This window comes from Mandrillus leucophaeus, unplaced genomic scaffold (assembly GCF_000951045.1).
Source record: "Mandrillus leucophaeus isolate KB7577 unplaced genomic scaffold, Mleu.le_1.0 Scaffold168, whole genome shotgun sequence".
NCBI lineage: Eukaryota > Metazoa > Chordata > Mammalia > Primates > Cercopithecidae > Mandrillus > Mandrillus leucophaeus.
In genome coordinates this window covers 781,148-796,822 of record NW_012101676.1, presented here as the reverse complement: position 1 = coordinate 796,822, position 15,675 = coordinate 781,148, and the positions used below count along the sequence as shown (strand labels likewise).

The following is a 15,675-nucleotide window of genomic DNA, read 5'->3' as shown; positions in this document are numbered from 1 at the left end:
CCTGGCACATCAGAGTCGCTCAGCGCATGCTGTGAGAATAAGCAAGTGCGAGGCAGGAGCCTGTGAGCACAGGTTAGCCAAGATGACCACTTCTACACGGCTCCTGACCGGGGCACTGCTTCCAACACCTCCACAGCCCTGGCCCCAAGAAAAGGTATCTCCCTGCTGGACGAAGCTGGGCACCAGAAGCTGCAAGGCTGGGAAGTGTCAAGGGAGCCCAGTGGTGGCATCTGGCCACTGTGGTGTGCATGGCCTTGCGGGTGGTGGGGCATGTACTGGGACTAGATCTAGGAAAAGACCACATCAAAGACAATAATGGAATGTTGGATCAAACAGGTACTTTAGTGTAGAACTTTGGTGCCTTTAATTTGCTAGAGACATGGGGTGTCTAAGGGTTGGGCAGTCAGTGGTGTTTCAAAAACATCATCTGATCATACAGCCTCAGGACACTGGAAGCTACTCCGGGAAAAGCACACATTGCTGGATGTCTGCTGAGTGATGGACGAAGGGCCTGGGAAAAAGTATCTGCTTATGACTTACTCGTCGTGGTCACCCTAAAATACGCCGGTCACAGAATCAAATGCTGTCTGCTGAGTGACGGACAAAGGGCCTGGAAAAAAGTATCTGCTTATGACTTATTCGTCGTGGTCACCCTAAAATACGCCGGTCACAGGATCAAATGCTGTGTTTCTCAGAAAAAAAGTGAGAAGGAAAAAGACATCTGTAAGGAATCAAAAACGTTTATTCAGAATAAGCGTTAGCAAAACGAAGGGAGGTGCCTCATAAAGGCAGGGCCGCAGAGTACTCAGAAAGGGATTAGAAAATAATTACAAAAATATTTTGCCACATACTAACATGAAACTACAATCACTGGCTGTAAAATATAGTCATACGTAATCAAGCTGAAAAGAAAAAGTGAAAATCTCCAGGTTATCTGCCCAGGTGGCAGGAAATCGACAGCCCCGAGAACGCAAGTGCTGCTGTGCCGCCAGGCCCAGGGCTATGACCCAAAGCGACGGGCAGACCACCGGCCTGCACCACCGCACTCGGGCTGCACACAAGACAGCCAGCTTAGGATCTCCGTGGGCTGCTCCCTGTGTCATAGAGGGCTGATGATGAGCTCCCAGTGTTCCCAAACAGGGCCTCCAATGAGAGGAGTGGCAGCTGCATTACAAGAAATTCACTGGGGCTGCACCTGACTCTTCAACTTGGCAAGTCTCATGAGGCACTCGTCCCTCCACTGCCTCCTGGCAGCTAAGTGCTCTGGGTCATCAGGGACCTTCATGCACATGTCCTGCGAGAAGGAGAAGGAAAAAAAGGACAATAAAGAGGAAATAATTTACCAGGAGTGTAATTATCGCTCTTGTTTATGCAAACTGTGCAGAAACTGCTTTCAAAGCAAAAGCAGTAAACCCTCAATGAACGGCAGCTCTCCAAATCTTGAAAGACCTCAGTCCCTCAGAGAGAAGTCACAGGGAGCTACCAGTTTACTGGTCACCCTGTCCTTAAGGTGTCCTGGTGACATGATGGAAGCATGAACAAAGTTATGAATGAGGAAACACTGAGATCAAGGGCCAAGATTCCGGCTGCAGATGCACGCCCACCCACCACAGAGGTGAGGGGCGGCAAGTGCTCCAGGTGGCCGACATGCTTCTCCACAGTGAGTCTACGCACCTGGTTAACCTTCTCAGCGGTGGCCCTGGAAAACTCTGGAATGGGTCCAAAAGTCTTTAGGACATGTTTCATGCCTTCGCTGTATCTGTCGCAGTAGCTTAACATACCTGGAATTGCATGAAGACAAGAATCTCAGAAAAAACATTCTTAGTTAAACTCAGAAATGCATTCAGAGAGTTTTACCCTGGGGTCAGATAAGCTATATTCCTCCCTTCCTGTGAAGACAAGACAGAGCTGGGGAATGTGTATGGGCCTGCTGGCACTGGAGAAGCAACCCTCCCCATTACCCACTGCCCACACTGGCTCCTGGGTGTTCGAATGTCAAAAAGTGCTGGGCCTGGCTGGGCATGGTAGCTCATGCCTGTAATCCTAGCACTTTGGGAGGCCAAGGCGGGTAGATCACCTGAGGCTGGGAGTTCAAGACCAGCCTAGCCAACATGGTAAAACCCTGTCTCTACTAAACACACCAAAAAATCAGCCAGGTGGCATGGCTGGTGCCTGTAATCTCAGCTACTTGGGAGGCTGAGGCAGGAGAATTGCTTGAACCTGGGAAGCAGAGGTTGCAGTGGGCTGAGATCACGCCACTGTACTCCAGCCTGGGCAACAGAGTGAGACTCCATCTCAAAAAAAAAAAAAAAAAAGTGCCAGGTCCCTCAGACCTCGCATGCCACCTCTGCTGGTGCATCTCACGATCTCATGAGACACTCCGGTTGGCCTGCGTTCACACACGGATTTGTTGGCTACCCCAGTAAGTCCTAATGTCACCAAAAGTGTTTCCTCCAGCCATGTACGGGGTTATTTGTGTACAACGCTTAAACGCATTTTCCAAGAATTAAAGATGTCAGATCTCAGGTAAACCCATCACTTATCTCACTGTTAGGCCACAGATCTGTTAGCACTGAGCTGCGGTGAGCCGAGATAGCATCTCCGCACTCCAACCTGGGTGACAGGGTGAGACCCCACTGTACTGGGTACGGCCAAGGCTGCAAGTACTTGAAGCACTGGCTGGAGAGCTCATGTTGGCTTGTGCCCTGCTGGTTTGGGTGGATGGAGCCAAGCGCTCGGCTGCACAAGCCCCCATGCACGCTCCCCACGCTCCCGCTGCTCCCCAGCCTTGGGGAGCCATGATTTCTCAGATTCTAAGGAGAGGGCCCTGGGACTTTGGTGAAGAGACTTATCCTGGAGGGAGAGGGAGGGAGCCGCACGGGTTAGGCTGACTGCGCAAGAATGGGGTGCGCCCAGGGGAAAGCGCAGGCCAGTCACGGCCCCCACCCGGCACCAGCCTGCCCCGACCCGCCGGCCCCGCAGACTCACTCTCCCTCACATTCCTCCCCTCCCTGCTGCCGGGAGGCGAATGCGCCGGTGCCGGCCTGTGCTTAGCAAGTCAAGTCAGAAGCCCGGGCTGGGATCCTGGAAAGGGAGGAGGCGGCGTTTCTGGTTCTGGGCGCCATGGAGGACACAGCCTGGGCTACTGCCGCCACCCTGACCCGTTTCCCACATCTTTCAAACCCTTAAAGGCTCAGCAACTGGCCAGTCCGCCTACAACGATAACACGGGGACAAAGGAAGCCGCAGAACGTGCAGAGCCTGCCCCAGCTCAGCTTCCCACTCCGCACAAAAACTGTGGATGATCAACTTAAAATACGAACCATCAGTACTAGATACGCTCAAAAAGCAAAAAATAAACAAGCAAACATCAGCTTTGGGGTTTAGTTTTGATTGACCTGTGCTGATGTGAAAGCCTAAAATCACTGGGTTGCAATTTATTTGCTTCAAATAGTTCTTCTCTCTGTGTGCTAAAATTTCCCCCAAAATGGTTCTGAATGGTGAACGACTCAAACACACCAACTTTTCTGACACGCGCACCTGAAAGTAACGGATGGGTGCTCTGTTTGTAAAAGAAGGGGTTTCATCTCATTTAACCTGTGCTGATTTGGCAGTGCAGAATTCTGGAAGGCTCTTGAGCGTTCCAGCGCTGCACAGGTACTGGAGGTGGCCTAGCGTTTCTGGAGAACAGAAAACAACCTACACATCTATTTCATTTGGGAAATTATTTACTTCACTTTTGCTAGTTGTTTATGTATTAAAACGAAAGGAGATAAATCTAGACACAAATACAGTTTATTGTTTCCTTTTGGGGTGGGGGCAGAGACACAAGAATCAAGTTGAAAATATACTAAATTAGAAGAAAATGGGAAGAGTGGCTGTGGCTGCATATCCCCACCTTGCAGGCAGGCAGGTGCCCTCACAAGACCCCTCAGCAGCCGGTTCCATCTCCCTCTCCTACCAGAGCAGCAACAGGCCAGGGGTTCAGTTCACGCAGCACTTGCCCTCTGGAACATTCTCTGAGCAAGTGTTTATCTCCCCCTGTCCTGTGAAACCATTTGAATCTCCCAGGAGCTTTCTAGAACTTTCTTTCCTTTCTGCTTTTGTAAAGTTTTAAAGGGACATCTATTTCTACAAAACAGAATAAAGCATTTTATTCTAATGCTTTATTCTGGAATAAAGCTGGAATTCATGATAGTGCAATTCATACTTTTCCCCATTTTTATTCAGGAAACCCTTTGAAATGTCAGTCTTAGTGATATAAAAACTTTTTGTAACATGCTGTTGGGACGAAGAGCCCTCACTGTCTGTGACAAAGTTCAGGCTCCCACAGCACGTGCCCACCATGAGATGGGTGCAGCCTCCGGGTGCTCCAAGGGCAGGAGTTCGCCGTGACTTAGACTCACGACCTGCATCTGCCTGATTATTTACAACCATGTTCCAGTAAACTTATGACTGTGATTGTTCTTTGCAACTCCCCCCCTTCCATTTTAGGGAGGTATAATTTATTTTCAACAAGTATTTTGGTTTCTCTACACCATAAGAGGGGAATTGGGTGTAAATTACTCTAAAATGCCAATTTCTTTGGAAATAGGAAAAGCACAACACAGCCCACGTCACTTTTGGTCCCCCTGGTCTGCCCTTCCCCACGATTTCTATCGAATCCAGCCTCCCCTGTATTTTTTCTTCTATGCTTCCATGCCCTCTGTCCTTCTGAGTTCTAATTCTTCCAAAATCCTTGTACAGCTTGGCTTTTTAGAAGATTCTGAACCTAATTTCTTAAGAGATGCTTATGCAGAAAAAGAAAAAAGGTAGAAAAAAGAATTGATTCTCGTGAGATTGGATGTAGCTTAACTTGCTGCTTTCTAACTTGGGAGCCTTGGGCTGTGGGCCTCTGAGGAACAGCGGGTTTGAGTGAGTGCCCAGCTGCACAGGCAGGAATCCTTTCTGTTCCCATGTATGGAGCAGGCACCAGAGGAGGCCTTGACCCCAGCCCGAGGCCACAGCCACTAGGAGGGATTCCAGACATCAGCTCCTTGGAGAGCCCTGATTGCCACCCATACCGGGGAAGTCCGGCGTTCCTTCACACAGCTGTGAACCCGTACCTATGTGAATCACCTGCTTTTTGGAGACAGGGTTTCACAGAACTCATTAAGGAAGATCAAAAATGCCTCAAAGCACAGAGCGACATTATCTCATTCCTCCTCTCAGGATCAAATTCCCACCTGAGTGAGGACTTGCCCAGGGTAGGGGAGGCAGAACCGACCTGGGCCCCTCACCTTACCTCACCAAGTCCCCGCCCATCGGCTCACCTTCTTCCACTGGCTGGCAAATAATCACTTCCCGTCAATCAACCAAACCCACTAGCCACCAGGCATCTCAGTTTTAACAAAGGCAAGTGTCTACACAGGAGAGGAAATCTGTGAGGCAAAATGGTAAATAAACATCCACTTCCCCTGGAGGTGATTTCCACGCTGCCAGATTCTGAGATGTCCTCATTTCAAGTGGAACAAAACGCAGGAGGAACCCAAACAGCCCCAGGGACAAGACAGAGCAGTTCGTCTCTCTACTGACCTGTGAGTCTAAAGCTTAGCAAAGAAATAAACCCGGCTGGGAAACTCTAGGTACCTGGCTCTAGAGGCTTCTCCACGCCACAGCAAAAATCCTAATCTGTATTTATTCCTCTCTCTGCACTTGTGAATCTTTTTGGAAGAATTTTAAAAACTAAAAATAAAACAACAACAAAAAAAACTAGAAAAGTAGTACATGAAACAAACAAGACAAAACTCTGTTTGAATACAACATTTATTAAGGACTTAATAGGTGCCAGCAATCCAGCTAAGAGCTTCCATCTGGTTCGATTCTCACACCACCCTGAGGAAGCAGTTACTGTTCTCCCCATTTCACAGATGGGGAAACTGAGACGCAGTGAACTTAAGTCACTTGCCCAAGGTTATACAGCCAGTAGGCTGGAAAGCCAGGGTAAGGAGTCGGCCCACTGGCTCCACAGGCCACAACCACCATTCTGAGGGCACGTCCTTCAAGGGTGTTGTTTGTAAAAGGAGCCAAAAGGCAATGGCGCGCTGGCCTCCTGTTTCTCAGACACTATTTCATTAGATTAAAAATAAATCCTAAAATATTTGCACTAGTTCCAGATAAATGGTAGCTTTACAGGCTAATAACTATCCTTAACCTGAGATGCTGGCTTTATGAAAACAGTATCAGAAGAGAAGAAAAATTCTCCCAACTCCAATCTTGATATATTCTGGGTGACACAGGGAAGAATGATGAACCTTTCCATGGGTTCCCAGCCAGATCTTATAACTCTCCAACTCTGGTCTTTGGAATGCTCTGAAGTTGAAAACTACATCCGTCCACCATTATCATATGAAGCCAATTAGGTTTTCTTATCATATCTGCTTTGTTTGAAAAATTGTTATGGGCCTCCTTCCTGTCTGCCACTCTGATTCTTGAGTTTCTGGTTTCATTGGCTTCTGTTTCTATTTGTTTGAAAGTCAAAGCTGTTCTCAGTTCTGTCCCTATCTATTTATTATGACACCTCAATTATCTTATTTTTCTCAAGAAGAAAAAAGAAGAAAGAAAAACACCGTGGTTATCAGGCAGCATCTATATACATTTCAAATGTATAAATTTCTATACATTTCAAATGCTTAAATATATATACAAATCTAAATACCTTTCCAATGCTTAAATATGCTCACAAGTTTTGAGGTTCTGGTTGAAAACACCGTTTGAAATGATCTAAGACTTTGTGTTAATAATACAACAAGACTCTTGTTTCATTGCATGAGGCCGTCTTTCTCTACATTATCTTCCTCTCTTCAGTGGTTATCTTCCCATAAAACTAACACACAAGTGCTGGAGCAGATTCCCCTCTTCCCTCCACTCCTCTTAGCTCCTCTTAGCTTGATTCTGATCAGGACTGAAGCAGAGGACACATGGCCCATCCACTTCAGAAATCATCTGTGCACCTGCTATGTGCAGGAACAGGTCTAGTAAAGCTGCCTTGAATTATTCATCGTACAGCACATTTCATTAACTACTGTGAAAACTGACTGAACTATTACCAAAATGTAATACTGAAATTATAGAACTGAAGTCAAACAGACGGAGAGAGGTCACAACCTCTTAACCTCCCCTCTCATGGAGGGAGCGTCCTCTCAACTTCTAAATCTCCCACAGGCAGGCAACCAAGTCCCCTGCTCAGTTACCCACTTAAAGCATGGACCTTTCCTGGACATCAGCTCCTGTTACTAGAAAGTTCTTCCTGCCATGTACTGAGCCCAAACCTGTCTTGTCTGCTTGCCATTTCCAGTCTTTCACCCCACTTCCACCCCACAAAAGATACAGACCGAGAGACATACAAGAGATCTGGTCACTTTTTTCTAGATAAGCCCCAGCTTCTCAGTATCCTTTGTTAAATGCAGACCATGGAGCTGCAAACAATAGTTCTTTTCTCTTTCTATACGTTTTCCAAGTTAGTAATATTATTATTAATCTATAGTAGCTGTAGAAATGTATAACACAGACAAGCAAAAAGATACTAAAAGTTACTTACAATCTCAGTACCAAGAGATAGCTGGCAATAATAACATCTAGGTTACATCTCTCTCCAGATTTTATACATAGTTTTTAAAAAATACTTCATTCTAATTTGCTATAAGTTTTATTGGTTATCAAATGACATCTTCTTTTTGGATCAATTAAAATCTGGTTGACAGAGTTTCACTCTCAGAAGCTTCTTGTCCTTCTCAAGTCATCTTTCCTTTAGAGTTACCAGATCACAGATAATGGGCTCAGACCTAATTCCCCCCAAGCCTTCTGGAGGCGGCATCTGGCCAGTGTCTGGTCTGCCCCACCCACAGGCCCCTCCCCAGCTCCCAGCCTGTGGAAGCCTTCACTGTGGGCTCCCTAGCCTTCTAGAAGAAAACCTTGCTCATATTTGGGCAGAAGATACATCCAGCAGAGGTCCCTGCGGGTTAAGGGTTAAGTCAGCCTCCTGTCTTTTCTTCTTGCCTCTGGAAATAATGTCATCATCTTCCTCAGTAAACTACCACTTTCCCTTCTGCCAGGTTGGGTGACACGCAGCGGAGTTTCCGTGACATCACCCACCTCTCTTCTTTTCGAGCTCTCACCTGAGCAGAACGCAGCACCACACGGAGCCCTGCGGTGCACGCACTCCTCATGGACTGACATCTCAGTACACAGCGTTTCGCATCCCTGCCTTGTCTGTGAAACACCAGGGCTGGCCATCATCTCCTATATAGCCTACTGTCTCTATTCAGTTGTAAGAAAAGGCAAAATGTGATGGTTTACAAAACCCATGACAACACTAAATAGAATGGAATTCCTAACCTGGCCCCAGACACATACCTTCTGCATTGAGATGCATGGTTTCCAGGGGTCCAATGAACGCATACCGCATGCCCAGTCCTTCTGACATGACAAGGTCCAGGTCGCTAGGAGACACGATTCCTTCCTATATGGAGAAAATGGGCGGCATAGATGAGTTCTGTAAAAAGACAATTTCATGACCACCACTTCCATCCTAACTTCTTTAGAGCAGGATCCCAAAATCTTCTCCAAAGCACTATACAGGCTGAGTACCATTTATCTAATATGCTTATGACCAGAAGTGTTTTGGATGGCTGATATTTTTCAGATTTGGGAATATTAGCATATGCATAATGAGATATTTTGGGGAAGGGACCTGGGAATAAACAAAAAATCTATTTATGTTTCATACACACCTAGCCTGAAGGTAATTTTACACAATATTTTCAATAATTTTGTGCATGAAATAGTTTGTGTACACAAAACCATCAGAAAAGCAAAGGTATCGCTATCTCATGTCAGTGCTCAAAAAGTTTTGGATTTTGGAGCATTTTGGATTTTGGATTTTCAGATTAGGGATGCTCAACCTATGATAGTATTTTGATTGAATTTTGCAGGACAAAACTATAATATTATTGTATGTTATAAATGGCTTGACGTGGTGGCTCATGCCTGTAATCCCAGCACTTTCCGAGGCCGAGGTGTGGAGATCACCTGAGATCAGGAGTTTGAGACCAGCCTGGCCAACATGGTGAAACCCTGTCTCTACTAAAAATATAAAAAATTAGCTGGGCATGGTGGTGCATGCCTCTAGTCCCAGCTACTCAGGAGGCTGAGGCACAAGAATCGCTTGAACCCAGGAGGCGGAGGTTGCAATGAGCTGAGATTGCACCAGTGCACTCCAGCTTGGGTGTCAGAGCAAGACTCGGTCTAAAAAAAAAGTCATATATATATATATGGTTTTTTTGGTGTGTGAAATGGTCGAACACAAATTCGCCTTTTCCGTCCCTGCAATCCACTAGGGTTTGAAAGCAATTCCTCCTGACCTCCCTGCCTCCTCATCTCACCCTAAACCAACCGACAGCCTGCAGCTGCAGGGAGTGGGAGAGGCTGAGGACAAGGGGAGCGTGAGGAGGGGGCATCCTAGAAAAAGGGCAGGAAGGATTTTCTAGATTTCTGCCTAGGACCCGGGGGGAGTAAGATTAGAGCCACCAAAAGACGTGGGAAGGTGCTCTCCAGGCTTCACCCGCCTGCAAGTCCCGCCTGGTTCAACTTCTAATGAGTTCGTAAAAAGTGATATTCTTTGATGAAATGCAGCTTAGAACCATGGGTTTGTTTGCTAAGGTGGGGCCCTAGAATCTTCTGCAATGTAAATTTCAAAGCAAGAGGCAAGTTGTTATGTGTTGAGGTTGGACGTCTGATCAGCCACCTGTGTTCCTTGGCCTCACGTGGCTTTGGGACGGAGGCAGGGAAGCGCAGATAATGATCTGCGGCCCCTCCCGTCGGAGGATGCCTCCCCCTTGGGCATTTCCACTGCCAGGAGGGCGGGCGGAGGGAAGCTGCCACCTTTTCCCCTCCACGGCCCAGACGGGCAGCACTCCGCGGAATCCGCCGCCCCGGGTCTCATCGGATACGTCTGGGCGCTGTGTTTTCCCGCAGCTCGGTGGGGCAGAGGCAGCGGCGCTGGCTCCGTGGACGGTGCGGCCCGCCCTTCCCATCGCGGCCCGGGCGGCCCCGCCTGCCCTCGGCTGGGCCCGGTCTCCCTACCCCGGGGCACCTCCCCACGCGCGCACCCGGCCCCAGCCACGGCCCGGGCCGCTGGTCCACAGCGCGTCTCCCTCCCCGGGGTGCGGGCAGAGCCTGTCTTTGCCCAGAGGCCGTCTCGGAGCTGGGGGCCTGCTCGGCCGAGGGCTCTGCGGGGACCGGCACAGCGGCCTGCAGGGAGGCGCCCTCTGCCCTACCGCGAGCCTGGGGCGCCTGGGCCTGGCTTCCAGGTGCCTGGGCCTCCAGGGCAGCCCCAAGGGTCCCCCAAGAGGCGAGAAAAGGGGTTCAAAACCCCCGCCTTGCCCCTTAACCGGCTCAGCGGGCGACACCGCGGTGCCTCGGGTCCGTGTGCGGGTCTAGACACCTGCGTCTGCAGAGAGCGCGCTGGCGAGGCGGGAGCAGGGGCCCGGCCCGGGAGCCACGACCACCAGAGCCACGCCACCCGCGAGGGCCAGGGCCACTCACTGGGACCCGCAGCAACCTTTTGGACAGCCACTTTGCGTTTCGCTTTGTGTGCGCACATGGGACACACACGCATCGAGACTGAACAAGCCACAGTCCACGTTTCCAGAGTTACAAAGCAAACCCCCTGGCCTCGACCGCCGCAGACTCCGCCCGCTTCTGGCCTGCACCTGCCCTCTGCGGTAGCGGCTTTCCCGCTTTAGACCGGCCGCCCATGTCCACATTCCTCAACCGCAGCGTTTGCCGCTGGTCCGTTTCTCGTCTTCCTGTAAACGGAATCACTGAGCGCGCGTCCTTGCGTGACTTGTCTCTCACCATCCTGTTTCTCAGATTAGCCTGCGTCATGTGTCCATCTCCTTCATGCGGGGACCTGCGTTTACTCTCCCACCCTGCGGCCGTGGCCTGTGGCTAGTCTGGGGCTCCTGTGCGCAGGGCAGCCAGGGACACGCGCACAGGGCCCAGAGCGTGCGGGTCTCCCCCTCGCTGCGGCCCGGCCTCAGCACGGTGTGGAACAGGTCCCGTCGCGCCTCAGCCTCGCCACGCTTGGGGTCCACACCCTTGCAAAGTATGGCTAATCTGGTGGGGTGAAATGGGATCTCACGGGTTTCCTGCGAGTTCTAAATCACCCTACCCCATGTTCACTGTGGCTGCTAAGGAAAGCGAATCAGTCCGTGCAGCTCACTGCGAAGGTGAGGAGGGTCGCCTCCTTTCCTCCCAACAGCAAAGCTGTAAGGGGTCAGGCGCATCGTGGGGGTAGGGGGGGGAGCTACAGAGGGCCCACAGAAACGCCCGGAACCGTCAAGAATCCTGTGTGGAACACAGGCACTGCCGCCTGCTCTCCCTGGCAGGAGGTCTGGCGGCAGGAAGGGTGGCTCCCTGCCCTCTCTCCAGGCTGCTGGAAGGCCTGGGCTGTGGCCCCTCGCACCCCCGTGGGCTCTGGAATGCTGTGAAAGGCAGCCAGGCGGCCTGCAGACTGTCCCTCACCCTTGGTTTCCAGGCCAACATTCCAAACAGCCCCAAGTGTTCATTTTAGTATTCAACCTGGGAAGTATGCAAATACGGAAGCCACCCTGTACTTGCCATGTTATTTGACTTGGCTCTTTTAGAATCGTATTGAGTATTTTTAGAGCCGATTTTTTAAAAATCACTTTTAGGATTGCAAAATAGAAGAAACGTGTGTCCCCCAAGAGCAGTTCCTTTTGGTTTGTATCATCTGAGCTAACAGCTCCCGACTAATGCCTGAGAAGGGTCCTCCATGCTGCCCCATGACGTGGGAGGAGCCACATTCCCTCCAACTCCCGTGTTCTCAGCTCTGCCTGATTTCATCTAGAGGAGGGCTGTCGGTCTCCCATCAGTCACTATTCACCAGTAGAACAAGTTAGAAAAGGGAAAAACGTTTTGATACTTTCCCTTTCTCACTCCTCCTTTCTGGCCCGTTTGAATTTGTGAAATAGTTTCTTAAAGCTTGAGTTTTTACCAAGAAGCTAAATACAGAGAAAGAAAAGGACCACAAGGCATTCAGTTGAGAAGCTCCACAACGAGGATTTCATGTCCCCAAGGCAAACATTTGAGTTTTCCCTGCTGCACTTGGTGCTGAACTAAAGCTTTCCCATATGGGATGTTCTGAAGCTCAGGTTGCTTAATTTTGCCACTGAGCTCAATTCCACCCAAAGCCTTGTGACATCTGTGACCTAATATTATCATAACAATGACAAATAATCATTTGCTTATATACAAGTGGCACAGCAGTTGGGTATGTATACTTTGCACCTGATGTGGTGGGAGAAAATGCCCAGGCTGAAAGGAGCCACAAGACTGTCATCCGTGAAGGAGAAAATGCAAGATAGTTACTAACATACCCAACTGCTGTGACACAAATATTAAGTAGAATGAAAGGTTTAGGGATGTATCACTCAGGGTTCTACCAGACAGAGCCATAAGATTCACACACATACACACATACATCAAGAGTTTTATTTCAAGGAATTGGCTCATGTGACTGTGGGCCTGGCAAGTCAGAAAGCCATGGACAGGACTTCAGGAAGGCAGGCCGGCAATTCCAGGCAGGAACTGCCTACAGTCTGCAGGTGGAATTTCTCCTTCCTTAGGGAGATCTCAGTTCTGCTTGCAAGGCCTTTCAATGAACTGAATTTAGCCCACCCAGACTATGGAGAATAATTTCATTTACTTAAAGTCAACTATCTACCAAATACCTTCCCAGCAACATCTAAACTGAGTTTGACTGAGTGACTGGATGCTGTAGCCTGGCCAAGCTGACCCTCTCAGGGGACAGATACCCTCGGGGATCTTGGATCAAGCACTTTTGTTTCTTTGTGGGGTTGTGAGAGGAGGAAGCAACACACATCTAACAATTAACAACATAACAATAGCAAAGGGCTAACAGATGTGGTGGTACATACTCTGGTCCTTCAGACAGTCCCAGAGGAGGAAGGCAGGAGAGAAACTTGCGTGCTGGAGGCACATGATATTTGATGGGTAAATCCTCCGTGACTATCTCCTCTACTGATTACCAGCGACACAGAATCATCTTTCCTTCTCTGTAATCATCCCATTCCTAGATTTAATTTTCTGGCTCATGTATTTTTTGCATGCCCTCATTTTCACTTGCTTTTCTCATTTTTCTTCATATCATTCTTCCTCATCCACTTCTTTTTTACTAATTCCCAGCTTTTGATCTATTTTGTTTTGCTCTACTTTTTCCCCAAACTTGGTCCTGAATTTTCACATTTTTCTTGTGCAAACACTACCATAACTTTACTACTACCATCACCACTAGGAACACAGACTTGCTACCCAGGAATTCGGATGAGGTTCTATTCAAGTCCTTGCACTCCTCAGCCAGAGTTTGGGCACAAGTCCACTGTTAACTGAGGAACAGGAGAAAAATAAAGAGTCAGGAGTCACAAAAGGTTTTATCTCAGGTGAGTGTCCAATAAAGACATGCAAGAGTGAGAAGGAGAGTACTCTGCCACCTTCAGCCCTACGAGGGCGACATGAAGCAAGCACTGGGCTCGTGTAGATCACCCCAGGGCAGCGACCAAGAAGAAAGGATTACACCAGCATGTCCACCTCAGTCTCTAGTGAAAGAAAGGATGGAACAAAGTTAAATCTCTGTGATTTGTTCATCTCCAGAGATGTTCAAGGACTGACCCAGACAAGAACAATCACTTGTATAGAACGAACTCGAGCATGAGCCGGGGTACTAGACTCTCCCTCTGAGAAACATCCAGCTCTTGCAAATGCTACAGGGAGTTACAGAGTTAGAGATTAAGTCTATTCTTCTTCTTATTATTATTGAGATGGAATTTCGCTCTTGCTGTCCAGGCTGGAGTGCAATGGCGGGATCCTGGCTCACTACAACCTCCGCCTCCCGGGTTCAAGTGATTCTCCTGCTTCAGCCTCCGAATATCTGGGATTACAAGCATGCGCCACCATGCCCAGCTAATTTTGCGTCTTTAGTAGAGACACGGTTTCTCCATGTTGGTCAGGCTGGTCTCAAACTCCTGACCTCAAGTGACCCACCCGCCTCAGCCTCCCAAAGTGCTGGGATTACAGGTGTGAGCCACACCTGGATAACTTTGTATTTTTAGTAGCGATGGAGTTTCACCATGTTGGTCAGGCTGGTCTCGAACTCCTGACCTCAAGTGACCCACCCGCCTCAGCCTCCCAAAGTGCTGGGATTACAGGTGTGAGCCACACCTGGATAAAACTTTGTATTTTTAGTAGCAATGGAGTTTCACCATGTTGGTCAGGCTGGTCTCAAACTCCTGACCTCAAGTGACCCACCCGTCTCAGCCTCCCAAAGTGCTGGGATTACAGGTGTGAGCCACTGTGCCCAGCCTAGATTAAGTTTATGTTGAGAACTATCACAATGATTCATGAGACTCTCATGAGAAACCAGCCAGAATGGTGAGTTTGTTCCCTCCACTTACACATACTGTACCCACATGTTTTCATTTTCTATACTCTTCACCACATGTTGCTTCTCCCACATGCAGCAGGAAACTGGCTCCATGGCAAGGGTGGAAAAGATGTGACCCAGCGGTCCCCACCCACGCCACCTTCCAGGGAGAAGGTGAGGCCGAGATGGGACTTTAATAAGTCGAAAATAAAAGACTGCTAAGTGCTGCCCCACAATTACTCAGAGGCTTGTGGTCAGGTTTGGGAGCTGCTCGGCCTGTTGCCAGCACTTACAAGCTTTCTTGGAAGCAAGACACAGACATTCCTGCGGAATGACTTGAGCAAATTTTGCTAACGCTGCAAGGGTTGATTGAACACCACCACACTGAACTGATGCAAGAGGACACTGAATCACGCCCATAAAACACCCGTCCTGTCAAGAGCCTTCCGAGAGGACGCGCAGGAGTCAGCGCTCCGGGGAAAGAAGATGAGAAACACCGGGTGGACCACCCTGGCCAGGCTGCTGGGAACAAGCCTACGTGCACAGCTGCTGGAGGAGAGGCGGGTCTCCCCTCTGGGGGCATCTCAGCTACACCTGTCAAGTCATAAAAATGTTCCTCTCCCACAGGGCAAGCCCACTCCCAGAATTATTCCGGAAAAGACTTCAGAAGGAGAGACCACCTGGGCAGAGAGGTTCACCGAGGCCTGACCTTAACACATCCCCCAATAAGGGAAAGATTGGATTTAAAAGAAAAAAAACAAAAGACCAGCTAAATGAAATACCATAAAGCCATTAAGAATGAATAAAAACTTGAGCAGCATGTTCATAATAGAGACTAGACAGGAACAAAGGAAACTGACGGCAATTTGAATTAGGGCAGAGCAAACACAGGTGGTCTTTTTCCCTTTGACTTTTCTTTAAAATAGAGCTTTTTATTTATTTATTTTTTTTGAGACAGAGTCTCCCTCTGTCGCCCAGGCTGGAGTGCAGTGGCACAATCTCAGCTCACTGCAAGCTCCGCCTCCCAGGTTCAAGCAATTCTCCTGCCTCAGCCTCCTGGGTAGCTGGGACTACAGGCGCCAGTCACTACGCCAGGATAATTTTTTGTATTTTTAGTAGAGACAGGGTTTCACCGTGTTAGCCAGGATGGTCTCGATCTCCTGACCTCGTGAT

At 48.9% G+C, this 15,675-nt stretch overlaps 1 protein-coding gene across 2 annotated transcripts in view; it reads right to left on the bottom strand.

The window, feature by feature from the left end:
• Window positions 1-720: 720 nt before the first annotated feature.
• The window catches only part of CRYL1 (crystallin, lambda 1), a 128,399-nt gene continuing 113,444 nt past the window's right edge, over window positions 721-15,675 (bottom strand). For both annotated transcript variants that reach the window (XM_011976525.1, XM_011976524.1), the window contains exons 6-8: window positions 8,394-8,499; window positions 1,675-1,781; window positions 721-1,294 (exon numbers count right to left, since the gene is read on the bottom strand). In XM_011976525.1, coding sequence (XP_011831915.1) covers window positions 1,181-1,294; window positions 1,675-1,781; window positions 8,394-8,499 — 327 coding nt within the window. In that variant the 3' untranslated portion in view covers window positions 721-1,180. The remainder of the gene's footprint in view (window positions 1,295-1,674; window positions 1,782-8,393; window positions 8,500-15,675) is intronic.